The sequence below is a fragment of the Hyla sarda genome, chromosome 1, assembly GCF_029499605.1.
Source record: "Hyla sarda isolate aHylSar1 chromosome 1, aHylSar1.hap1, whole genome shotgun sequence".
Lineage (NCBI taxonomy): Eukaryota > Metazoa > Chordata > Amphibia > Anura > Hylidae > Hyla > Hyla sarda.
The window spans coordinates 393,276,734-393,304,380 of record NC_079189.1 but is presented as its reverse complement, the minus strand read 5'-3'; the positions used below and the strand labels follow the sequence as shown (position 1 = coordinate 393,304,380).

At 40.2% G+C, this 27,647-nt stretch overlaps 1 protein-coding gene across 1 annotated transcript in view; it reads left to right on the top strand.

Moving 5' to 3' along the window:
- Positions 1-17,844, top strand: part of GMPR2 (guanosine monophosphate reductase 2) — a 34,178-nt gene extending 16,334 nt beyond the window's left edge. The window contains exons 3-10 of the mRNA XM_056525764.1: positions 45-164; positions 584-667; positions 789-962; positions 2,686-2,767; positions 7,782-7,888; positions 10,515-10,557; positions 16,881-17,040; positions 17,362-17,844. Of these exons, the coding sequence (XP_056381739.1) occupies positions 45-164; positions 584-667; positions 789-962; positions 2,686-2,767; positions 7,782-7,888; positions 10,515-10,557; positions 16,881-17,040; positions 17,362-17,548 (957 nt within the window). The 3' untranslated portion in view covers positions 17,549-17,844. The remainder of the gene's footprint in view (positions 1-44; positions 165-583; positions 668-788; positions 963-2,685; positions 2,768-7,781; positions 7,889-10,514; positions 10,558-16,880; positions 17,041-17,361) is intronic.
- The last annotated feature ends 9,803 nt before the right edge of the window (positions 17,845-27,647 follow it).

Below are 27,647 nucleotides of genomic sequence, written 5' to 3'. Positions count from 1 at the left end.
TTTTTTTTATGTAATTCTTTAACTTATTATCGTTTTGTTTCTAGGTGGAACTTTCTCGTTCTTTTACATTCAGGAATTCTGGTCAGAGTTATCAAGGAATTCCAATAATTGCTGCCAATATGGACACAGTGGGCACCTTTGAGATGGCAAGAGCCCTCTGCAAGGTAAGGAAGTGTCTACAATGAAAAAGTAATATATTTTGTGTATCAATTGTAGTACTATATCGTTATTTATAGTTACAAATAATGATTTTGGTAAAGCATGAGTGTAAGAAATGTTATTTATTTCTCAGTTATGATTACATTCTTTACTATTAAACCTGTACAGTGTTGGTCATATTGTGATTAAACTTAGGGTACATCATTTTGTACATTTGTGATTTAGATTCACTTGAGGTAGCCACGAGTTGTTATGCTGCAGCAGCTTAATTTCTGATGTCACATTCAGAGCAACCAAGTGTAGAACAACCGCTATTCCTCAGATATCTGGTTACAGTTGACTGGCACAGCTTGTGCCTTGTCATAAAAGGTCTGAAAGTAGTACAAATGTTTATCAGTATTCTTAATAATAGTTTTCTTTTCAGTTTTCTGTCTTCACAGCGATACATAAACACTATTCAGTTGAAGAGTGGAAGGAATTTGCTGCCACATCCCCAGAATGTCTTGATGTAAGTAATAGTTTTCTGTAGTTTTTATTTCATGTAGAACAGTGTGAATTCCTAAATATTTTCTTCCAGTAGTCTACATGTCTGATTTTCTTACCATATCTTTTTTTTTAATGTCCCATAGAATGTGGCAATAAGCTCTGGTACAGGCCAATCTGACTTTCAGCAACTAGAGAAAGTATTAATGGCTGTCCCTCAGATCCGTTACATCTGCCTTGATGTAGCTAATGGATATTCGGAACAGTTTGTCCAGCATGTGAAAGATGTAAGAGCCAGGTTCCCTAAGCACACAATCATGGTAAGACATACACTATGGTGTTGCATGTCTGTAACTGATAAAGATAGGTTCATACTGCATTTTTGTTTCTGTCTACTACATAGTCAACTACACTATTGTGTACAGCAAAAAAACTGATAGGTTGCAATTATTTTTTTTCCCTATGTAATGAAAGTCAATAGGAAAAAGATTAAACTGCATTGTAACCAGCACCACCAATTTTTTACATCTGTTCAATTGTGTAACATATTTGTCAAAAAAGTTTGATTTAAAGTAGTACAATAATAGAAGAGCATGTAAACATGGGTATTGTTTTAATGGTATTGACCCACTGAATAAATATCACATGTCAGTTTTACCATAAAGTGCACTTCTTAAAAAGGAAACCCCCAAAACTTGCAAAATTGCAAAGTACGATTGGTCCCGCAAAAAAACAAGCCCTCATATGGCTCTGTGAATGGAAGAAAAAAAAAATAGGTATCTTAAAGGGCAAGGAGGAAAAATGCAAAGATGAAAATTGACGGTCCTTAAGGATGACATGGGCTCTGTCCTAAGGGGCTTAAATGAAAACAAATGCACAGCTCGTACGGTCATCCCCCGATTGTGGAAATCTTCCTCTGCTCCCACATTCACTTCTTGGCTCCAGGAACTCTCCCATCTACATAGGATGGAGGAGTTGCTGGCAGACTCCAGAGGGCAAGTGGAGAGACACTATCTCATATGGGGACCGTGGATATCCTTTCTCTCCTCTGACACATACAGAACTCTCCACTTGAACTCTCAAGAAATGTCTACTGACTGATGTCTTGAGCGTGTGCCCTTACATATGATGTCAGTCTGTCCGATGTTGGGGTTCTCGCCAGTGCACCGTGCTGAAAGGTTAGTCCTCTTTATTGTCTCTCTCTTTCTCTCTCTGCCTGTGTTTTTCTGTCTCCTTCCAACTCCTCCTGTCTTCCTTCCGGTCTACCTGGGAGCCTTCTCCCTTTCTCATTTATTCTTGCTCTTCTCTTTTTCTTGTAGGAATACTTGTGCCAGACTAGGTGCTGATATTTTATTGTCTGCTGTGTATGCCTAAGTGTTTATTGTTGTCATGTTGGAGTCCTAAAAGACTAGTGTTACTGCTCCTAATATGACTTGTTTACCATACTACCTGTCTATTTCTTTTTGGCGCATGTGCACCACATATTTTGGCCCCTTGGTCACTTGCACATTTACTACTTTGTATTTTTAAAATCTTTAATAAACTTTATTATTGGAAAAAAAAAAAAAAAAGAAAACAAATGCACAGTGTGAGTCCACCCTAAGGCTATAGGCGGAATTTCCACAGGGGAGTTTCAGAGCAGAATCCCGTAGAAATTCCAATTCCGGCCTCCGCAAAAATAATTGACGGGTCAATTCTTTTTGCAGAATCCACTCATAAATGCATTGCTCTCTGTGGAGACTACGCATTTCTGAGTGGTCCTAGCGCCAGCATGTCTTGCATAATGTCTGCCCAGAAATTTTCTGGGTGGACATTCCGCAGTGTAACTTTAGCTCAAGTGTTTATTTTTCTGTTTCAATAGGTTTTATTATTTTTTTTTACTTACAAAAATGTAAAACACGTACAAGTCTGTATAACACATTGTTTTATGCATGATATGAAAATCTTTATTCTAAACAAAAGTGTCATTCCTTACAAGGTATCGAGAATTGAGGCTATGTTTTTCTAGTTTTACATTTACTGACATGTGATTTCTGTTTTCAGGCTGGGAATGTTGTAACTGGAGAAATGGTTGAAGAATTAATCCTTTCAGGTGCAGATATAATCAAGGTTGGAATAGGGCCAGGTACTGTTTGCTTCATTTTATAATGCTGTAAAAAATTGAAATCACTGGCTAGAAAAGATCTTGACGCTCCAAGAAATAAAGACAAAGGTGTACTGAGAGGAATAACAGGGCTCTTGGCACATACATGAAATTGAAATTTATAACTTACCTTACCTGATATCCTGCTTTGGACAATAGTACTGCTTTCTTCCCGAATAGCTACCATTAACATTATAAGGGACTGAATACATTGAAATGCTGTTTTTGTTTGTACACTGACATACTCGGTAATCTTAAAGAGGACTGTGGTCAGTGTAAAAAAATCAAGTTTATGAAAAGTCAGGTGGGTGTGAATGCTAAGCTCAGAGGGTGTGAATATAAGACAGAGGTAGAGTGAATTGGGCCTGGTTCACTCCCACCCAACTGTTGCAGATACAGTCATGGCCGTTCAAGTTCACTTTGTCTTTGTGTGTCTGTGTGTGCCATACTAATCATGGACAACAGAAAGAGGAGGAGAGAACTGTGCGAGGACTTGAGAACCAAAATTGTTGAAAAATATCAACAATCTCAAGGTTACAAGTCCATCTCCAGAGATCTAGATTTGCCTTTGTCCACAGTGCGCAACATTATCAAGAAGTTTGCAAACCATGGCACTGTAGCTAATCTCCCTGGGCAAGGACGGAAGAGAAAAATTGATGAAAGGTGTCAATGCAAGGTAGTCCGGATGGTGGATAAGCAGCCCCAAACAAGTTCCAAAGATATTCAAGCTGTCCTGCAGGCTCAGGGAGCATCAGTGTCAGCGCAAACTATCCGTCCACATTTAAATAAAATGAAACGCTATGGCAGGAGACCCAGGAGGACCCCACTGTTGACACAGAGACATAAAAAAGCAAGACTACATTTTGCCAAAATGAACTTGAGTAAGCCAAAATCCTTCTGGTAAAACATCTTGTGGACAGATGAGACCAAGATAGAGCTTTTTGGTAAAGCACATCATTCTACATCATTGTAGAATGAGGCCTACAAAGAAAAGAACACAGTACCTACAGTGAAATATGATGGAGGTTCAGTGCTGTTTTGGGATTGTCTTGCTGCCTCTGGCACTGGATGCCTTAAATGTGTGCAAGGTATCATGAAATCTGAGGATTACCAACAGATTTTGGGTCGCACTGTACAGCCCAGTGTCAGAAAGCTGAGTTTGCGTCCGAGATCTTGGGTTTTCCAGCAGGACAATGACCCCAAACATATGTCAAAAAGCAACCAGAAATGGATGGCAACAAAGCGCTGGAGAGTTCTGAAGTGGCCAGCAATGAGTCCAGATCTAAATCCCATTGAACACCTGTGAAGAGATCTTAAAATTGCTGGAGCAGTTTGCAAAGGAAGAGTGGTCCAACATTCCGGCTGAGAGGTGTAAGAAACTTATTGATGGTTATAGGAAGCGACTGATTTTAGTTATTTTTCCAAAGGGTGTGCAACGGTGTGCAACCAAATATTAAGCTAAGGGTGCCAGTTATTTTGCCCAGCCCATTTTTGGAGATTGTGACAATATGTCCAATTTGCTTGTTTTCTTCCCTTTTTTTGTTTAGTTCCAATACACACTAGGGGAATAAACGTGTATAGCAAAGCATGTGTTAAGGCAATACTTTTCTGTGAGAAATACTTAATGAAAAATTTGAGGGGGACCAACATTTACGGCCATGACTGTATACAGCCAAATATCAGGTCACCCAAAAGGACATTAAAAAAATCGTGACTTTTTAAAACTGCCCACAGGTGTCCCTTTTTAACATTTGGTTGAGAAAATGTGCTAATCCCAAGTCCTAGATTGCATATATATGTAAAGATTCATGGTCATGTATGTATTTGACTTTATACTGTACTGTCATATAAAAAAATAAAAATAAAAACATAATTCGTTCTCATGCACTTTCTAGGAAGACATTCCTTTGCAATTTAAAGAGGGCTTCCTATTAGTGTGTTGTAAATTCAGAAGCTTATCCAAGGTGACAACTAATATGGATATGTTGTGACTTCTACAAAAAAAAATTGTCCCTGTAACAAAACAGCAAAAATGCAATATCTACCTAAAAGATAAATATTTTTACCAAATTGCTGCACATATTTGATGTGCAGGATTTAAACCTGCAGATTTGATGCTATGTTCAGTCATTCAGTTTACATTAAAATCTGCAGCATAAAATCCTGCACATCAAATATGTGCAGGATACTGTACATGTAAATATACCCTTAAAGCATAGGCTATTAGAGAATAATGTAGAGCTTTTTGTGTATGCTTTTTGCTTACCTCTTTTAGCTGATGTGGCAGGCATTGGATAGACTCCATTACAAATGCACAATGATGTGGGTCTTGTAATGCAGCCTACATTTCCCATAAATCCTTTAGCTTTGACAGGGGCGCTTGATTTTTGCAGCTAGTCATCTTATCGGGCTTCTAGTGCTAAAGATCACCTAGGTGAACTTATTAGACCAACCAAGTGGGTTAGTGTCAGTTCACACTGCACAGTTCTGATGCGTTTTTTTTTTTTACGTAAAGTGCATTTTTAAAGAAATATTGCCAAAGTGATTTGCCCTATAATCACAAGGTGTTTTATGAAAATTTTACTACTTTTGCCTATGTTCACATGTTGAATTTCTACTTAATTTTTTCATACAATATAACAGCATTTTGGCTGTTTTTGCAGTGATTTTCCCACATCAGATTAAAAAAAAAAAAAAAGACAATATCCCCATGATTTGGGTAAAGTCACAGGAAAAAAAAAGCAGCAAGAAACACAATGTGGGAACACAGCCTTAGGGGAGGTGCATAATTACTATATATCCTGATCCCATAGCGATATCAGATGGATCTAGTAGGGGTGGGAAGAGATCTGGGAGCAAGTAGGAGGGATTTGGTGGGTAATGATGTAATCCTGTAGTCCATAGGAAGTCCGATTCTGACATCCTGTTATAACCATTAGATGCTAGAAGATTTGAGCCACATTTGATCCAAATTAGAATAATAACGGATATGGAATTCCTATCGCCTGACGCCCGGAACATGCAGTTTCGAGCGACAGGCAGGTGCATTTTTCTCCTTAGCCCTGCTTCGGACAAGCAGGGCCGGACCTGAAAGCTCCGACAAGCACGGCGGCGCTCAGGGTGTATGGAGCGAGCTCAGGACTCGTGCTCGCTCCACACTCTGCAGCCCTCGTCTGATTTCAGTAGCTGGGGGCCGCCGCTAATAGCCAGCATGCAGCAATCCCAATCGCCGTGGCTGGCTATTAATCCTTTAGATCGCTGCTGTCAAAGCTGACAGCGGGGTCTAAAGGGACATGTGAATGCTCCCTGGTGGGTTAGTGGGTTGGATCGCCCCCCCCCCCCCCCCCCCCCGCAGCACAATCGCGGGGCGGGCGATCCGCTATAGAGGTAACCAGAAGTCTTACCTCTGCTTCCCTTAGGTCCGTGGCTCTGTCATTGATAGAGCCTGGCTGGACTACTAGGTTCTATCAATGGATTGCAGAGTACAAAGATCAATGGAGTTCAATAGAACTCTATTGATCTGTATGAGGAATCTAATGATTCCTCCTATAAGTCCCCTAAGGGACTAATAAAGTGTAAAAAAATAAAAATGTTATAAAAGTTTAAAAGACACACATTAACCCCTTCCATATTAAAAGTTCAAATCACCCCCTTTTCCTATATAAAAACATGTAAACATAATAAAAATAAACCAAACCAAAATGGTACTGATACAAAAAACAAATTATGGCACAAAAAAATGAGCCCTCATACAGCCTCGTATGTGAAGTAAAAAAAAAAAGCAAAGCTACAAGGGTCAGAAAATGGCAATTCAAAAATTTTCAAAAAAGTTCAGATTTTTTTTTTTAATTAGTAAAACAGGAAGGAAACTATACAAATCTGGTATTGCTGTAATCAGGCCGGCCTAAAGTATCAAAATAACATGTTATCTCAACCAGAAGGTAAATGGCGTATAAAAGAAAACCATCAAATTTGCAAAATTATCTTTTACTATTTCAATTTCATTTCACCAATATATTTTTTTGTTTCGGAGCATATGTTATGGAAAAATTAAAAGTAGTATATAAAAATTATAGTAGTTAGTTATGGCTATTATAGGGCAAGGAGGAAAAAAACGAGAGTGTAAAAGTGAAAATTGGCCAGACAGGTGGATTGTCATGAGGGACAAGTAGATTTTGCTCCATTTTAGTCCCGTGGACAAGTAGTTTTTTGATTAAATTTCCACACCCATTCATTTCAATGAGCCGACCAGAGTCAAACGCTGACTCCGGTCGGCTAATTTTTGTCTCGTATACGGTTTTCTGACCGGACTTAGCGTTTGACTCCGGTCGGCTCATTGAAATACGGGCCGGGTGTGGCTGGGATACAAGAGCCCCCCGGTTTTCACTCCCCCCAGCCGTATCCAGTTCCCGTGCACTACAAATGTTGTGTGAACCGGCCCTTATCTGAAATAAAACAAATGTTGCTGAAGGACAAGTGATGGTAAATATACATAATGTAGACAAAAATAACTGTACTGCTTTATCAACTGATTTAGCAGTAGATGTAATATTCATTGGAAATCCTCTTTAGACCCTCTAAGCAGCATAACATTTTTGAGACAGACTGTTATGTAAAGGTGACATGCCGGTACCTATTTTGTGTCCATGCAAACTTACTGTTACAATGTAAAATACACTGCTATGGGATTAGTTCACTAACCCTCAAAGGGAAATGGCTAAGTTTCTATAGAAACTTGTGTTATTTTTCACTTCTGAGCATCGAAGGGGTTGTCTCATGAAGGTGATGGCCACAGGTCTCCTGGCAATTGGCTGTTGTCATTGGAGTTATGCATTGTACACAAGTAAATAGCCGAGCATAGGACCCCTCTCTATGATTTCCATTTTCCATAATATGATGTATGGACAGGGATTATTTTATAAGACATAAACTTTGTCTCTTACTATGTTAACCCAATGGTGATTTAGTCTTTCACATTTCTTACAACTTCAATTAGGTTCTGTGTGCACAACCCGGAAGAAGACAGGAGTTGGATATCCACAACTGAGTGCTGTGATTGAGTGTGCAGATGCAGCACATGGACTGAACGGCCATATTATATCGGTGAGAGTTCATATGCATGTGTTTGAACATTTATATGTATGTATATATATATATATATATATATATATATATATATATATATTTATATATATACACATATATATATATATATATATATATATATACATACATACATACAGTGGGGCAAAAAAGTATTTAGTCAGCCACCAATTGTGCAAGTTTTCACACGTAAAAAGATGAGAGAGGCCTGTAATTTTCATCATAGGTATACCTCAACTATGAGAGACATAATGAGAAAAAAAACAAATCCATAAAATCACATTGTCTGATTTTTAAAGAATTTATTTGCAAATTATGGTGGAAAATAGTATATGGTCAGTAACAAAAAAGTTCATCTCAATTCTTTGTTATATACCCTTTGTTGGCAATTATAGAGGTCAAACGTTTACTGAAAGTCTTCACAAGGTTTTCACACACTGTTGCTGGTATTTTGGCCCATTTCTCCATGCAGATCTCCTCTAGAGCAGTGATGTTTTGGGGCTATTGCTGGGCAACACAGACTTTCAACTCCCTCCAAAGGTTTTCTATGGGGTTCAGATCTGGAAACTGGCTAGGCCACTCCAGGACCTTGAAATGCTTCTTACGAAGCCACTCCTTCGTTGCCCGGGCGGGGTGTTTGGGATCATTGTCATGCTGAAAGACCTAGCAACATTTCATGTTCAATGCCCTTGCTGATGGAAGGAGGTTTTCACTCAAAATCTCACTATACATGGCCCCAATCATTCTTTCCTTTTACAAGGATCAATCGTCCTGGTCCCTTAGCAGAAAAACAGCCCCAAAGCATGATGTTTCCACCCCCATGCTTTACAGTAGATATAGTGTTCTTTGGATGCAACTCAGAATTCTTTCTTCTCCAAACACGATGAGTTGAGTTTTTACCAAAAAATTCTACTTTGGTTTAATCTGACCATATGACATTCTCCCAATACTCTTCTGGATCATCCAAATGCTCTCTAGCAAACTTCAGACGTGCCCGGACATGTACTGGCTTAAGCAGGGGAACACGTCTGACACTGCATGATTTGAGTCCCTGGCGGCGTAGTGTTACTGATGGTAGCCTTTGTTACTTTGGTCCCAGCTCTCTGCAGGTCATTCACTAGGTTCAGGGATTTTTGCTCGCCGTTCTTGTGATCATTTTACCACCACGGGGTGAGACCTTGCGTTGAGCCCCAGATCGAGGGAGATTATCAGTGGCCTTGTATGTCTTCCATTGTCTAATAATTGCTCCTACAGTTGATTTCTTCACACCAAGCAGCTTGCCTATTGCAGATTCAGTCTTCCCAGCCTGGTGCAGGTCTACATTTTGCTTGTGGTGTCCTTCGACAGCTTTTTGGTCTTGGCCATAGTGGAGTTTGGAGTGTGAATGTTTGAGGTTGTAGATAAAAGGAGATCCAAGAAAGGGAGAGGAATTGCGCTGCCACAAGAAGTATGTATAAGGTAAATTTATTGCACACACGGGATCCAAGCAACGCGTTTCAAAGCCGCTCCGGCTTTTTCGTCAGGCATTTCGTCGTTACCTTATACATATTTCTTGTGGCAGCGCTATTCATCTCCCTTTCTTGGATCTCCTTTTACCTATATTTGCACCTGGACGCTGGGAGCCGCAGCAGCCGCTATCACAGGATTCCTGATCAAGCGCATTGAGTGTTGTGCCTCCATTTGCACAACTCGCACAGGTGAGTGCGTTTTGATTGGGATCTCCACTAGCTCATCCATCAGGTTCCATCCAGGGGCGCCCTGTTCTCTTTTGTATGTTTGAGGTTGTGGACAGGTGTCTTTAATACTGATAACAAATTCAAACAGGTGCCATTAATACAGGTAACAAGTGGAGGACAGAGTTAAAGAAGAAGTTACAGGTCTGTCAGAGCCAGAAATCTTGCTTGTTTGTAGGTGACCAAATACTTATTTTCCACCACAATTTGCAAATAAATTCTTTAAAAACCAGACAATGGGATTTTTTTTTTCTCATTATGTCTCTCATATTTGAAGGTATACCTATGATGAAAATTATAGAGGCCTCTCTCATCTTTTTAAGTGGGAAACTTGCACAATGGCTGGCTGACTAAATACTTTTTTGCCCCATTGTGTGTGTGTGTGTATGTATATATATATATATATATATATATATATATATATATATAGTAGTTTGGAGTAGCCATATTAGTCCAGTGATGCGGATGTAAAATCATAGAATGTTTCAGAATCTTGTAATACCTTTTTTTATTTTATTTAACGAACAGTATTTTGTAAAGACAAGCTTTTGGGAGCCCTGCCTTTATCAAGTCAAAAGCATTTCTGAGCACATAAGAAGAAAACACACTGGTAACATCTTACAACCCTTGCATATTTTGTGCAATGTAACCTGTGTGTTTTCTTATGTGCTCAGAAATGCTTTTGACTTGATAAAGGGAGGATCCCCGAAAGCTTGTCTTTACACAATACTGTTAGTCCAATAAAAAAGGTATTACAAGATTCTGCAACAAATGTGTGTGTGTGTGTGTGTATATATATATATATATATATATATATATATACCAATGTTGACAATGCAGTTAGGCAAGAAGCTGTACAGAATCACAAAAAGCTTAATATTTTCTGGTTTCAGGATGGGGGTTGTACTTGTCCAGGTGATGTGGCCAAAGCTTTTGGTAAGTTTCTAAATCTAAGCAAAGTAATATTTTAATAAATAGCTGCTAATACATACTCAACTTTACATCCCTTCTTAAATTTACCAGCTATATGTGTATGACTTTGCCTTGGTGGATGGTTTAAGGTTTTTTTCCGAGTTATTCACCACTGGAAATTGTGGGGAATGACAAACAGAATAAAAATGAAAGCAGCTATACTCACCAGTTCTATCTACCATTACCACTCTAGTCCTCCCCACTGTGCTTTGTTTACATGGCATGCCTAAAAACCCATGTAAGCAATCAATGGCCTCTGTAGTACCAATGATTGGCTGCAGTGTTGACTGCTATACTGGCACGTCATTGCTGCAGCAAAGTAAATAAGGCCCTGGAAAAAATAAATTGATTCTGTAAAGAAAAGCCTTGTTTAGCTAGACATTTTTCATGCAGCAGCCAGTTGGATTCAAGTACGCCAGAGTGTTCTGGCTCATAGAATGGTGTCCCCTTTGTGATGTCTATGGGGGAGATTTATCAAAACCTGTCCAGAGGAAAAGTTGCTGAGTTGCCCATAGCAACCAATCAGATCGCTTCTTTCCTTTCTCAGAGGCCTTTTTTTTAAATGAAAGAAGTAATCTGATTGTTTGCAATGGGCAACTCAGCAACTTTTCCCCTGGACAGGTTTTGATAAATCTCCCACACTATGTTCCCAAACAGCTTATATGAACAGGGGTTTTCTTAATATGACACTCTTTTAAGGATTCTCAACCCTCCCTGTATAATTGTGCATGTAGCCATAGACTTTCTATAACGCCTGCTGATATACAGCTTTAATTGCAAAAGAAATACCCAAACCTCAAGGTCAGTTCCTGAATTTACTGGTGCATGACAAGAATTATTTCAGAGACTGTGCTTCAATAACATATAAAAATTGTTTTATTAAAATATTAAACATACAATATATAAATGTAGTGTCCTCTCACAGGGCCCTTGTGGGAGGAAAACTGATAAAATAATTAACTTAAACAATACACTAAGCAATAGACGCACTGCTGGGTATAAAATAGGTAGCACGTATCAAAGATTGCATAATCCGGCCAAAATCTGTATATATTAACGTAGTTTGTTCATAAGGCAAATCAGAGTCTGCTTCAGATGGTATTTAAACAGTCTTTTCACCTGTAATAACAGAATTATAGTTACAATCCTTACTGAAAGTTTGCTCCGTCACTGCAATATTAGTAGAGATTGATTGTGGGTGCCGGCAGGCACTCACACAGACGAGGTCAGCGCAGGCTGTCAGTGGAGCACTGGCGCGCGCTCCTGCGGCTGGTCCGAACGGCTCAGGAGGAGTGCACACCAGCGCTAGTGAGTCTGAGTCTGACTATTTCCTAAGATATCAACAAGTTCTTTTTTATTACGGGATGACATTAACACTTAAGGATGTAGTTTTGCAATATGCAATAATACACAGGTATTATAAAAGTATGCAGATTTATTGGTTATAAACATAAATGAGTAACAAACACAATGATATATGCAAATTATTATCAATTAGATATGTTAGTAAACATTAAATGCTTGTTAGTTGACTGACTGATAGCAGAGATATATGACCTCGCTAGACTATATTTTCCCTGTGTGGGAATTTACTTATAACACTTGGGCTGGTGAGTATAGGCGTTCTATCAACATCTATAAGCAATCGTTCAATGCTTTCTTATAGATCTTGAAAATAGACTCTTCTGCAGTTAGAATCTATAATACAGAACATCCTAAGACTATAATCTCAATATGGAGATAATTAATTATTTTATTTAATTAGTTTATTCGCCAATCTAAATGGTATAATTCCATCCACATTATCCAAATTAGTATTAATTAAATGGAATACCATTTTTGTGTCTCTTACCAAGTCCAAGTAAGAATCTCGTTTCCGTTCCTAGGAAAGCTGAATGGTCCATAATCGCATCATCATGGGTAGCCATAGTCTGTAGCGTGTGATCAATCCGGCTTGCTGGGATCTATGATATCATGGCTTTCATGGCTTCCATCTTGTGGACCTCTTTCAGTGACAGACTTCTTAATCTTTGTATGAATCTTTTCTCTAGCTCTAGGTGTCCCCAGGTCTCTTCTTTGTGTATTTTCCTAGTCCCCCTAACATCTGGTTTAACGGACTTTTTCATTAGTTAGACACACCCTCCTAAATTGGAATTCCCCTATGAATGTAGGTTGGGCGTGTACATATGGTAATGACTATGACATCACTATAATAGCCAGAATGCATTATGCATATCACCCATAATGCCTTTCCTGTGGGTGTAATGTCAAATACCCATACACTAGGGGGTGCCATTGCATAAGCAATCAGCATCATTACCAGTGAGGGTTAACTGTCCAAAGTTGGTTTCAAACCCACATTCCACACATGACGTATGGGACCCTAAATTAGAAGTATGGATGAAGTTTGACACTTCTAAATAATCAACTATGGTGGATCTCCAGACATAGTTATCAGTTAGACACTTCTCACAAATTTATAGAAATGATAAGGATACCATGGAGGTCTCTTTCACACAGACGTGTGAATCTCTCTCTCTCTCTCTCTCTCTGTCTAGTCAAATGGGTAATCAATTGTTAGTCAGAATAACATTCACAAGACTAGCACAGCTTAGGACAAGGTCTCATTATTAAAGTCTATACTTGAGACACTATTACCTTCCCACCATGTCTTAGGAATGCAAGCACTTGGCAATACTCCTAGTAAGAATCATATACAAGATAATAGATATATATACTGATGTCCTTTACATTACTTAACACTATATGACAATATCATATGTCCTACTGATTACCTCATATGTATAAAGAACTAATATTCATTCGGATAAGACATAATTATTTCACAGTTTCTTATCTCAACCCCCCCCCCCCCCCCCCCCTTTACCTTGGCTGAATTGTAGTAGTGTCGTCTAGAGAATATGGCTCTATTCTTCAGTGAGAATTTACAAACATGAACCCCACTTATGCATATTTAAAACATGCATAACATGGCGGACATCATACTATTATGCTATTAAACATAATGGTTCATTTTTGGGGCATACAATAAGTACAACATTGCGTTTGCATGCTTTGTCAGCACAGAAAAGTTCAAGAGGGGGCTTGGGGGCTACTTGCATTTCCAATGACACTTTTTATTTTATCATAAAATGTATGGTGAAACAAAAATTATTGGGGGTGGATTCAATAAAATTAAAAGTTTGGACTTTTTGATCTCTTTTTAATAATTGTTTTCTGAAAAATGATGTGACCATAAATCTGCAGTTCTGTTTTTTTTTTTGTTTGTTTTTTTGTTTATGCCGTTTACTGTACAGGATAATGTTATAAAGTAGTACTCCGAAATAGTTTTAGTTTTTTTTTTAAATCAAATTTACCGTTCTGTGAGGTATAAAAAATTAACATTTGCTTACCTTCAGCTTCTCCCCCAGTGTCTCCTTTGTCCCGCTGCAGTCCACGGTGCGCTTCTCTTCCTAGTTCCTTGTGGTTAAAGAGGTTATCCAGCGGGAGGGGGATTTTTAAAAACTTTGGCCCTCAAAAGTTTATAGAAAACAAACTTTCACTTACCTTCTGCGCTCCGGTGGTGCCTCAGGTGTCCTACTCCGGTCCCCAACAGCACTCTTCTTCTGCTCCAGAAATCATGACGTCCGGGCCCTGGTCTATGTAGTGAGTGCAGCTCTTGCGCTCTCTTCATAGACGCAATAATGCACTGCATGACATACATATATGACATGGTGTGCCAAGTATCAGGCGGCCATGCCATACATGTATGCCCAATGTCGCTAAGAGGTTAAGATTAGATCTGTACCAGAATAAATGGCCCCAACGTACACTGAATGGCCAATTTATGATTTCATATAAGTGTTGTATTATTGCTCTAGCGTGAATTTGAAATTTTAAAATCGTATTGCAGTAATATTGGCTCTTGAGGACAAATTAAAAAGAGGTCCAGACACACTTTCTTAACAACCCATTCTACCTAATGCCAAAGATGCTCTATTGGATTAAGATTTGGGGACTGTAAAAACCAGGGGAGCGAGGAAAATTGATGTCATGTTCCTGAAACCAATCCATGACTTTACGACCCTTGTGGCTTAGTTCGTTGTCCTGCTGAAAGGGTGCTCCTGCTGTAATGTAAACATGTTTCATGAAAGGATGAAATTGGTCAGCCACAATTGCTCTGGTGAGCCTTACTATTCAGAACTCCATCAATAGGTATCAGAGGTCCCAGAGTGCACCAAGAAAACTTTCCCCGCACCATTATGTCACCTCCATCAGTTTGAATTGGTGACACCTTAGAGGAATGGTTCATTAATTTATGCTGCTTGAACCAAATCCTGACCCTCCCATTAACATGGTGCAAATTAAATCTGGATTCATCTGACCAGGCAATGTTTTGTCATTGCTTATTGGTCCAATTTGTGCTCTCTTTTGCCAGCTGGAGTCTTTTTGTTCCATTTATGTTAGACAGCAATACCCCTCTGCAGTGATGCAACCTAAAGGCCATTCTGAAGGCAAAATGTAGTCACTGCGAGAGAGATTTCACAGTGGCCTTCAAGTTACATCACTGCAGAAGGTTAAACTAAAGTTAAAGGTTTTAATTTACATGATTATAAAACTCCATTTTACAGAAAAAATGGCACATCCGAAAGAAGGTAACATCATGATCAGTGTGACATGCCCTATAAGTCTGTACCAGCAGGTTAGGGTGCTCTAACCTGCTGATAGATTGCCTTAAATGCCCTTTAAGGATTAACCCCTTAACGATGCAGGACATAAATGTACGTCCTGTGAGCTGGTACTTAACGCACAAGGATGTAAATTTATGTCCTATACATAACCGTGAGCATCGGAGCGATGCTCGGGTCATGCGCGGCAGGTCCCGGCTGCTGATAGCAGCCAGGGACCCGCCGGTAATGGCTGACATCCGCGATCGCGTGGATGTTCGCCATTAACCCCTTAGATGCCGTGATCAATACAGATCACGGCATCTGCAGAATCGCGGTCACTAAAATGGATGACCGGATCGCCCGCAGCGCTGCCGCGGCGATCCGATCATCCAGAACAGCAGACAAGGGCCCCTCACCTGCCTCCGTTGCCTACCACAGGTCTTCTGCTCTGGTCTGCGATCGAGCAGACCATTGCAGAAGATGACCGATAATACTGATCAGTGCTATGTTCTATACATAGCACTGAACAGCATTAGCAATTGAATTATTGCTATAAATAGTTCCCTATAGGGACTATTAAAGTGTAAAAATAAAAGTAAAAAAAATTAGAAAAACCCCCTCCCCAATAAAAACGTAAATTGTCCCATTTTCCCTATTTCACCCCCAAAAAGTGTCAAAAAAATATTTTATATACATATTTGGTATCGCCGCGTGCGTAAATATCCCAACTATTAAAATAAAATATTAATGATACCGTACGGTGAACGGCGTGAACATAAAAAAAAAAGTCCAAAATAGCTGCTTTTTTATAACATTTTATTCCAAAAATTTTTTATCAAAAATGTATTAAAAGTTTTATATAAGCAAATATGGTATCAATAAAAAGTACAGATCACGGCACAAAAAATGAGCCTTCATACCGCCGCTTATACGGAAAAATGAAAAAGTTATAGGTCTTCAAAATAGGGGGATTTTAAATGTACTAATTTGGTTAAAAAGTTTGCGATTTTTTTTTACAGCAACAGTAATAGAAAAGTATGTTATCATGGGTATCATTTTAATCGTATTGACCCAAAGAATATAGAACACATGTGATTTTTACCATACATTGTACGGCGTGAAAACGAAACCTTCCAAAATTTGCAAAATTGCGGTTTTCTTTTTCATTTCTCCACACAAATAGTATTTTTTTTGGTTGCGCCATACATTTTATGGTAAAGTGAGTGATGGCATTACAATGGACAACTGGTCGCGCAAAAAACAAGCCCTCATACTAGTCTATGGATGAAAATATAAAAGAGTTATGATTTTTTGAAGGGGAGGAGGAAAAAACGAGAATTCCGTAGTGTGAACGGGGCCATAAGTGACAATTCCAAACCATTTTGATTGGCGCAATTTTACTGAATTGTCTTAATGTGAACGGACCCTTAATGTTGTACAAAGGTGATCATATGTGTTATGTAAAGGCAAGTTCACAGTAATGTGACTATGAATTAAGAAATGTAGAAAAAAACATTTATGGTTATTCTGTTGTTGTGCAAGTTTTGTCCCAAAATTGTGCAAAGTCCTTAAAGACTAACTTCAGTGTAATAAAATGTCCATGCATTTTTGTTTTAGGAGCTGGAGCTGACTTTGTAATGCTGGGGGGTATGTTGTCAGGACACACTGAATGTGGAGGTGAAGTCATTGAGAAGAATGGGAAGAAGTATAAATTATTCTATGGCATGAGTTCAGAGACAGCCATGAAGAAGCATGCTGGTGGTGTGGCAGAATATAGGTAGTTATGATGACATTCATTCTTTACTGTGTTCCTACTCAAGATCCTCACAGCTTGGTGTGCATATGTAAGTGTAAGGCTAAGTTTCCACTTTTTTTCTCTGGTAGTTTTTGGAAAACTGCCACTGAAATTTTTGAGCCAAAGTCAGAAGTGGAAGAGAAGTGTAAGTCCTTCCATTATATTCCCCATTCCTTTTGAATACATTTCTGGCTTTGGCTCAAAGACTGCAGTGGCAAATATCCAAAAACTGCCAGAAAAAAAACCAAGTGGAAACTTAGCCTAACAGTTGTAACCTGAATCTGCTTTTTGCCCTTTTTTTAGAGCTTCTGAGGGAAAAACTGTGGAGGTCCCTTTCAGAGGTAATGTGGAAGATACAATTAAAGATGTACTTGGAGGAATTCGATCTACCTGCACCTATGTAGGAGCTGCCAAGCTAAAGGAGCTAAGCAGAAGAACAACTTTCATCAGAGTAACTCAACAACTTAACCCCATATTTAGCAACCCATGATTCTAATCTCTTTACTAATTAACAGTTAAAACTGTAGACACTGTTGCAGACCTTTTTTATTTCATTGTATGGATTTTATTTAATAATACATGTTGACAATTGGTTTAGTTGAAAAATTTGGAACAGATTGTCTTTTGTAGCTTTAATATCTTAAAATATAAAACAAGCTTCTATGCTCATTTCAATAAACATGTTCTCTGACAGGTCAGTCTGCAGATCCTGACTCTCCTATCTAATAATTCATCTAAGCATCTTTCAACCAAATAAACTTAAAGGGGTACTTAAGAAAAAAAAAACATTTATTTTTAAAAGTCTCAAGCCTTCTGGTACTTTTTTTTTTTTTAAAGTATTTATTTAAGTTTTGCATTTTAATTAACAAACACCACCAACAAAGTGGAACAAGGTAAAACATATACAACAACAGCCTCCATAGGTCCCAGTGACAGGCTTCATCACAAAAACAGAGATTCAGTGTAAGTTAAAACGTGCACCATTAGGACAGAAGGGTGCCTCTGAGACCCGACCGGAGGAAGCCCAACACAGACAAATACACTCACAAACACTCAAGCACACATCCCGGTAACCCCAACCCCCCTCCCCGCACATAAAGAGCAGCACCACACTATAGAAAGCCTACTGGGATATTCTAGCCAGGGGGACAGCCGACACATCCAGCAGAAACCTTGTAAAATTTCTTAGGGCACCTACTACTTACATAAAGAGCCTGGTACAACGGGACATATTTGTTACCCAAAGTTAGCCAACGAGACAACGGGGGAGGGAAAGTATCCTTCCAGGTCATTACTTCAAGCCATCTGGTACTTATCATCTGCTGTAGACACAGACACACTGCCACCTCTGTCCAAATCAGGAACGGTCAAGAGAATGAGCAAATCCACATCACAGTTTCTGACATGGACAGAGGTGGCAGCAGAGAGCACCATGTCTGACTTGAAAGCATACATATCTTCCTCCTGGGCATACAGAAGGAGGGGCTTCAGACTTAGGTTCAGAGAGTACTGAGCAACATCCATCAGCTTGCATTGCAATGTAAGACATAAAGGAGTGATTCTAAATTTTTATAACAAATCATGGTAAATATGTTTTATTTAAAAAAAATACTTACAATTGAATAAAGAAAGTCTGCAGTGTCCATTGTCTTTTATTTTAAAGGAACCTTATATGTTAAATATGCTGCTATTGGCAGGCAACATATTGTGCAAGCAGCTGAGTAGAAAGAAATATAATTGTGTTGGAGAATCTTCGCTATTACATATCCTTTATTGGTTTGAATGCCTGCCCAATCTGTGCTTATAAGTCCAGTGGGTAGTTTCACTAAATAAATGCTACCTTCTCCTGCATACAGAGATATCTGTCACTGCCCACTGGATTCATAATGCAATAGGGAGTACACTCTTCAATAAATTGCATGTCTTATACAGTCTTTTCCCACAAAACTTTACTTTAGTCTGCTCAGCTGACCTGCATATAGTTCAGCATGTTTAATATGACTAGTTCACTATAAGTCATTGAACCAAATATTATATACTAGATACTACTGATAGTTCTTATGTATGCCTAGGGCTACCTGCCTATTAACTGGCTTAGGCTGGGTTCACACTAGGTTTTGTCCCATACGGGAGCGCATACGGCAGGGGGGAGCTAAAAGCTCGCGCTCCCGTATGTGACCGTATGCGCTCCCGTATGTCATTCATTTCAATGAGCCGACCGGAGTGAAACGTTCGGTCCGGTCGGCTCATTTTTGCGCCGTATGCGCTTTTACAACCGGACCTAAAACTGTGGTCAACCACGGTTTTAGGTCCGGTTGTAAAAGCGCATACGGCGCAAAAATGAGCCGACCGGACCGAACGTTTCACTCCGGTCGGCTCATTGAAATGAATGACATACGGGAGCGCATACGGTCACATACGGGAGCGCGAGATTTTAGCTCCCCCCTGCCGTATGCGCTCCCGTATGGGACAAAACGTAGTGTGAACCCAGCCTTACACTGTCTGGCATTCCACACCTGGTCTGAAAGACTCACATTTTCCGTAATGTTAAATGCATTGTGGGTTTCCTACATGCAACATTTCTGTGCGAGGGCCAGTTTATGCTGCTGTTTATTATTTCTGCAGTATAGCTATGTGTATTGTTTGTTAGCTTTATGTGCTTTAAATGTTAGAATTAACTTAAGTTGATATTTTAACAAAAGAAAAAATAATGGATTAATGAATAATGGATTTCTTTCTAGTAAGTTGGTTTATTTAAAGAAGCACTCAGAGAAATTATAATTTTTGTGCTTATATAGTGCAGCATAGGCTATTGTTGGAGAATAATGTAGAGGTTCTTGTGTATGTCTTGTGCTTCCTTTTTTTTTTTTAGCTGATTTGGCAGGCATACATTTTCCACACTGGTTGCAATTCCATCACTGAAAGGATTTTCTAATGCTGCCTAAATTTCCCATGAATCCTCTCGCTTTAGATGTGGAGTTCACCACACATCTAATTTGGCTACAAACAAAGAAAAATGTGAAAGTTTGAACTTTTAATCGTTTGGGAGCTGGACACCATTTTGCTTCACTTGTGTTCATCTAATTTGGCTGCTGGTGGACTGATTAGACTCATAAGCGAGTTGAGGTCAATTCACATTATGTGCAGTTTTGATGCAATTTCTTCTTCAAAGTGCATTTTAATAGAAATAATAGGTAAAAAATGATTTAACCGATGTTCACAATTGAGGTGTTTATAAAGATCTGAAGTATTTAGAATGTCTTCACACTTAAAATGTTTACTGAAAACAGATAAATGCGCAATGTGTAAACACAGCTTCAGGAAAGGTGTATAACTACTATACATCCAGATCCCATAGAGGTAGCAGCAGTATACAGCTGGGAGGGGTCTGAGAGCTAGTAGGAGGGATCTGATAGGTGATGATGCTATCCTGTATTTCAAAGGTAGTCTGATCACAGTGGGGTCCGACCTCATGGGTTCCCCTGTGCTCTCTAGAACGAGTCCTGACTTGGTGCATGGAGTGGTGGGTCGGCGTGTGCTCCATGCATTGTCTTTAGGAGTGCTGGAGATACCTGAGTACCAGCTGTGAATACAACTGTGCTGAAATAAAACAGATGGGGCTGTAGAACTAGTGATGTGCATTATATGGGGGGGGGGGAACAGGAGTGCTTCTTTAATGCTAGCTTGTTGTCTGAATTTGTCTAGAACACAGCTCTAAAGAAAATGTAAGTTTCTAGTAATATCCACATATGTAAGTTGCTATGCATTTGTTGAATGTATTGTGTTAGAAAATACATTATAGTTAAATATTAGCAGCTATTATTGTGTATTTTATACAAAAAGAATGCCTGCAAATAAAAAAAAATCCTGCTGCCAAAACATTTTCTGAATTCTGTTTAATTCTGTGCTCCGTTGCAAGTCCTTTGTATTTTAAAGGGGTATTCCACATTCAAAAGTTATTCCCTAACCATAGAATTGAGAATGACTAACTCTTCAATGAACAGAGTTGAAATGTCCCCTAGTTTACCTTGCATGTGCAGCCAGTGCTCCATTCAATCTTTATGAGACTCCCAAACATTGCCAGGCGCTCAGCCCCCTATGTGTAAACTCTAGGCTCACGGTAGTGTGATTATGAGCTTTATAATCACTTCCTCCCCAACATAATTCACACTCCTTCAGTCTTTGAATCTCCTCACCTTAGTCTAGTCTAGTATGCACACTTCTTTTTGAAGTGTGTGTGGGGGGGGGGGGGGGGGAGAACACATGAGTGCAGGGGCAGGAAGAGTGCATGGCAGTGTTGAAGTGCAGGGAGGACCAGCAGCCTATCACTTCTGGGGTTTCAGGAGATTGGGAAAGCTGGGTGGCACATAGTATATTTGCCACTCGGCTTTCCCGATCTCCTGAAGAGCTCCAATAGGGCTACCTTGTCAGATATTCCCCTCAGGAGACTGGGAAAGCTAGGTTGGAGGCACTACACAGTGCAGGGCTCACTTCACCCCTAGCTTTCCCAGTCTCCTAAAGAGATTATCTGTCTGGTGAAGCAGATATATATCGCTGTTTCCCAAGCAACGCTGGGTACTCAGCTATTATAAAGTATGGATGATATTGAAGTACCAGTTAGGACTGCACATAAGGTAGAGCCATTGGGCCAGTGTTCACAATGAAGGGGCCCCTAATTCTTCTGATCAGTGGGGGTTTTTGGGGTAAACACTGATTACCTCCTATCAAAAATTATTCATGTATAGGGAATTATATAAACAACATTGGGGGAGATTTATTAAAACTTGTCCAGAGGAAAACTTGCTGAGTTGCCCATAGCAACCAATCAGATCGCTTCTTTCATTTTGCAGAAGCCTTGTTAAAAATGAAAGAAACGATCTGATTGGTTGTTATGGGCAACTGGGCAACTTTTCCTCTGCACAGGTTTTGATAAATCTCCCCCATTATCATTAGAACAACCGCTTACAAGGCAAAACATTTACCACTAGTTACCCCTGGGTGGCACTGTTATCACAATCATAGTCCACTAATAAACTAAAAATAAAAATCTCTCTCAAGTAATTTACAGTTAACATGTAAAAAAATCCAAAGGTTGCATACAGGTATGAGAAGTAAAACTGTATGTTTGCATGTAATAGTCTCGGTCTAAGTAACTTCCTTCTTTTCATAACTAAAGTCAAGGCATGAGTATTAGTATTGAACATATTTGATGTGATTTATATGGTATTTGGTAATTGTCATATTTGATAAAGCAACTGCACATATTTGCTTTCATGGGCACTGAACTGCCTACTTATTATTGGTGACTTACGGACAAGTCAAGATAAATTTTTTTAGTTAAAAACCCTAACTGACAGAGGGGGATGTGGCCTGGATGGGGAGCTGACCAGACACACTCTCCGGAGCTTCTGCTGTACTGGCTATATTTATCCTGCTATTTCATACCCTGCGGGCTGGTACTCACCTAGACTAGGTGTATAGGCTGCCCAGAGGTCCTGCTGACTGTGCTGGCTGGCCGGGAATCCCGCTGGTCGGCGGTGGAGTGTGGTTGCTCCAGGCGCTGACAGGAGGAGCAGCGGTCCTGAGCTCTCTTCTGTATGCCCGTGGGAGAAAGTTGGGTCTGGGAGGTGTCCGGAGGCTTCCTGCGGGCTGCTTTGGGCTTCTAAAGAAAATAGCTGGCTGGTGTGAGTCACCATTACGGGCCTTAGTGGGAGGCCTGGCTGCTATTACCACCTGTCAGTCTATGATGGTCTCTAAGGTGGATGAACTGAGAGAAGACTTTGTTATTCTTCGCCATGAGACACAAGAACTCAGGGAGCGTACGGTGGAGGTGGAGCGCAGAGTTTCTACGATGGAGGACACGCTGCATCCCATTCCTGAGCAAATTGCAGTTCTTCACCGCCAAGATAAGGGTGTAGTGGAGAGGGCTGACGACCTTGAAAATCTTCTTAGCCGCAACAACATACGCTTGGTGGGCCTTCTGGAAAAAGCTGAGGGCTCTGATGCTGTGGCCTTTTTGGAGTCCTGGTTGAAGAAAATCCTGCCTGCTGATACGTTCTCTCCATACTTCACAGTTGAACGACCTCACAGAGTTCCTGCTAGACTGCCTCCTCCTGGTGGTCCACCCTGACCATTTCTGGCTAAACACATAGACCAGGATGCTATCCTGAGAGCTGTGAGCAGGAGGAGAGGAGAAGGAGAGGTGCGGTTAAATGATAGCAGAGTGGCCTTCTATCCTGATTTTTCTGTGGAACTCCGCAAGCAAAGGACTCGGTTTAACGAAGGTCGTCTGCCGCTGCACACAAAGAGTTACGAGTATGCTATGTTGTTTCCGGCGTGGCTGAGTGTAGTGGATGGCAACTCCACAAAGTTCTTTACATCTCCGACTGTGGCTCTGCAGTGGGTGGATGCAGCTCCTCTGGCCACTTCTCCGGACTGATTCTGTTGAAAGACGCTGGACTGGTGGAGTCAGGTTCCCCTATTGGTTTAGGACCTCCCCAAGTTCGTGTTTTCCCTGTAGGGTCCTCCGGATTGGGTATAGTTCTTTAGTGAGTCTGGCCCTAGTTATTCTCATGCTGGGATGTTATGGTTTTTTATTATATGCCTGGAAGGTGTGAGTGATTGTGATAGGTTTAGTGTTTAGCTAGTTAGTCTTGCTACTGCCCATATTTAGTTAGCGATTAGGGTATAGGTCTGCACTTTTTTCCTTTAGTGTTAGACAGGGAAATCTTTGGGAATGTTCGTGTTTGCCTGTTTGTATTTATTTTTCTTTGTGTTTATGCCCAGTGTGCTGTTATGTGTGGTGTGTGTGCGTGGGGTGTGTGTCGGGAATACCTCCCTGTTGCTGTGTGCGCTTGGCGTATTACTCCTGTCCATCTCTCTGTTACCTGTTCATGATTGAGTCCCTTAGGATTGTTAGTTGGAATGTCCGGGGTCTTAACCCCTTAAGGACGCAGGACGTAAATGTACGTCCTGGTGAGGTGGTACTTAACGCACCAGGACGTACATTTACGTCCTAAGCATAACCGCGGGCATCGGAGCGATGCCCGTGTCATGCGCGGCTGATCCCGGCTGCTGATCGCAGCCAGGGACCCGCCGGCAATGGCCGACGCCCGCGATCTCGCGGGCGTCCGCCATTAACCCCTCAGGTGCCGGGATCAATACAGATCCCGGCATCTGCGGCAGTTCGCGATTAAAATGAACGATCGGATCGCCCGCAGCGCTGCTGCGGGGATCCGATCATTCATAACGCCGCACGGAGGTCCCCTCACCTTCCTCCGTGCGGCTCCCGGCGTCTCCTGCTCTGGTCTGTGATCGAGCAGACCAGAGCAGGAGATGACCGATAATACTGATCTGTTCTATGTCCTATACATAGAACAGATCAGTATTAGCAATCATGGTATTGCTATGAATAGTCCCCTATGGGGACTATTCAAGTGTAAAAAAAAATGTAAAAAAATGTAAAAGTAAAAGTAAAAAAAAAGTGAAAAATCCCCTCCCCCAATAAAAAAGTAAAACGTCCGTTTTTTCCTATTTTACCCCCAAAAAGCGTAAAAAACATTTTTTATAGACATATTTGGTATCGTCGCGTGCGTAAATGTCCGAACTATTAAAATAAAATGTTAATGATCCCGTACGGTGAACGGCGTGAACGAAAAAAAATTTAAAAAGTCCAAAATTCCTACTTTTTTAATTCATTTTATTAAAAAAAAATTATAAAAAATGTATTAAAAGTTTTTTATATACAAATGTGGTATCAAAAAAAAGTACAGATCATGGCGCAAAAAATGAGCCCCCATACCGCCGCTTATACGGAAAAATAAGAAAGTTATAGGTCATCAAAATAAAGGGATTATAAACGTACTAATTTGGTTAAAAAGTTTGTGATTTTTTTTAAGCGCAACAATAATATAAAAGTATGTAATAATGGGTATCATTTTAATCGTATTGACCCTCAGAATAAAGAACACACGTCATTTTTACCATAAATTGTACGGCGTGAAAACAAAACCTTCCAAAATTAGCAAAATTGCGTTTTTCGTTTTAATTTCCCCACAAAAATAGTGTTTTTTGGTTGCGCCATACATTTTATGATATAATGAGTGATGTCATTACAAAGGACAACTGGTCGCGCAAAAAACAAGCCCTCATACTAGTCTGTGGATGAAAATATAAAAGAGTTATGATTTTTAGAAGGCGAGGAGGAAAAAATGAAAACGTAAAAATTAAATTGTCTGAGTCCTTAAGGCCAAAATGGGCTGAGTCCTTATTACTCCTGTCCATCTCTCTGTTACCTGTTCATGATTGAGTCCCTTAGGATTGTTAGTTGGAATGTCCGGGGTCTTAAAGGGGTACTCCGGTGAAAACCTTTTTTTCTTTTAAATCAACTGGTGGCAGAAAGTTAAACATATTTGTAAATTACTTCTATTAAAAAATCTTAACCCTTCCAGTACTTATTAGCTGCTGAATGCTACAGAGGAAATTCCTTTCTTTTTGGAACACTGATGGCATCACGAGCACAGTGCTCTCTGCTGACATCTCTGTCCATTTTAGCAACCATGCATAGCAGATGTATGCTGAGGGCAGCATGGTGACTCGGTGGTTAGCACTGCTGCCTTGCAGTGCTGGGGACTTGGGTTCAAATCCCACTAAGGACAACAATAAATAAAGCGCTATTATTATTATAATAACATCAGCAGAGAGAACTGTGCTCGTGATGTCATCAGAGAGCATTCCAAAAAGAAAATAATTTCCTCTGTAGTATTCAGCAGCTAATAAGTACAGGAAGGATTAAGATTTTTTAATAGAAGTAATTTACAAATATGTTTAACTTTCTGCCACCAGTTGATTTAAAAGAAAAAAGGTTTTCACCGGAGTACCCCTTTAAATCTCCATTCAAGTGGGCGCTTTGTCTTTACTTTGTCAAGTGGCACGACCCTCATTTAATTTGCCTCAAAGAGATGCACATTATGGTACAAAAGGTGTTGGCCCTTAAGCGGGTGTGGGTTGCGAGGGGTTATCATTCTGTCTACTCTACCTATGCGAGAGGGGTTTCTGTGTTGGTGTCTAAGTCCCTCCCTTTGGTGATTTCTCATGTGGTATGTGACCATTTTGGTAGATTTGTCATCTTGCATTGTTTCCTTTAGTTTTAACCCTGAGTTTGCGTATATTCCTCTGCCTTTTTGTGTAAATGTTCTTGATGTGATTACTGCAAAGTTGACCTCCTTTCCATCTAATCCTATTCTTGTACGTGACTTTAATGCTGTTCCAGATCCATTGGTTGATCTCACCAGTCCTGCTAACCCCGGCTCTTCCATTCTCAATTCCTGGTGCCTGGCATTGAGTCTCACTGACGTATGAAGATGGAAGTAGCCGACTGACTTGACGTTTTCCTTTTACTCTTCAGTACACAAGTCGTTTTCTCGGTTTGACCTTGCCTTCACTTTTGCTTGCAGTAAGCGACATTCTATATACTATTAGAGGGATCTCAGACCATTCCGCTATTGTTCTTACTCTTAATCTAGGCCCCCGCCCCTCTTCTAGGGTATGGAGGATGCATCCAGGATGGCTCCAGGCTGACACTGTGTCAAAGGCTTTGGGGGTCGCCCATAGCTGTTACTGGGAACATAATGCTCATCACCCTAATATCCTCATTCAGTGGGATGCCTATAAAGCAACTGCAAGGGGGGCCTTTATTGCGGGGGTGGCTGGACAGAGAATGGCACATGCGAGTTGTCACGATCACACCCTATCTGTCCAGCTAAGACGCTAGAAAGAGTGTGATGGTGCAAGGGTTAAGGCCACCAGACCTCTTGGTATCCATTACTAGTCCCAGAAAGTCACCAAATTAACCCTTAGATAAACGTATTTCCACCAGAGCTGCCTTCAGAAAGGTGAGCTCCTATATTTAGAGATCAAAGACCAGAGCTGATTAATTAAACATTTTATCTGATAAAAGGTATCACAGTGCTATATATATATATATATATATATATATATATATATATATAAATAAACAAATGACATACAGTTACAAAAATATGAAAGAGTTTAGGAAGGCAAGTGCAGAAAACAAAAGATGAAGTTCTTACAGCATGATGGTATAGCCGTCCTTGTCAGTGAGAGTCCAGCTCTTGTCAGCTTTGGGCACAGCCTTGAACACCAGTTGAGTCCAGCATTTTAAATCTTATCTCTGCTTCTTTGGAGGGAAACTCCATCCCCCCCCCCCCTCCCCTCTAATCCCACCAGGTGGGGCATCTCTCTTCCTGACCCCTTATCTGTTTGATTATATGATGGGATCGGGGTGCATGACTTCAAAGGAGATACCAAACAGCCAGACCCCCAATAAATTCCAATTCACAAACACACAATCTGAATGACCCTCACCCCCAGGTCTTAGTTTATACACAAATACAATTATAAAACACATGTATGTTTCCATAATCAGGCCTTGGGCCTGACAGGTGTGCTGGAAGCGGCAGTGATCTGGGATCCTTCCCACAGATAGCCTTATTGATTCTACAGAGGGATCGGGTTCAAAAGAAATTGGTGGATAGGGAAGCTGCCCTCTTTAAATTCAGGGACAAAAA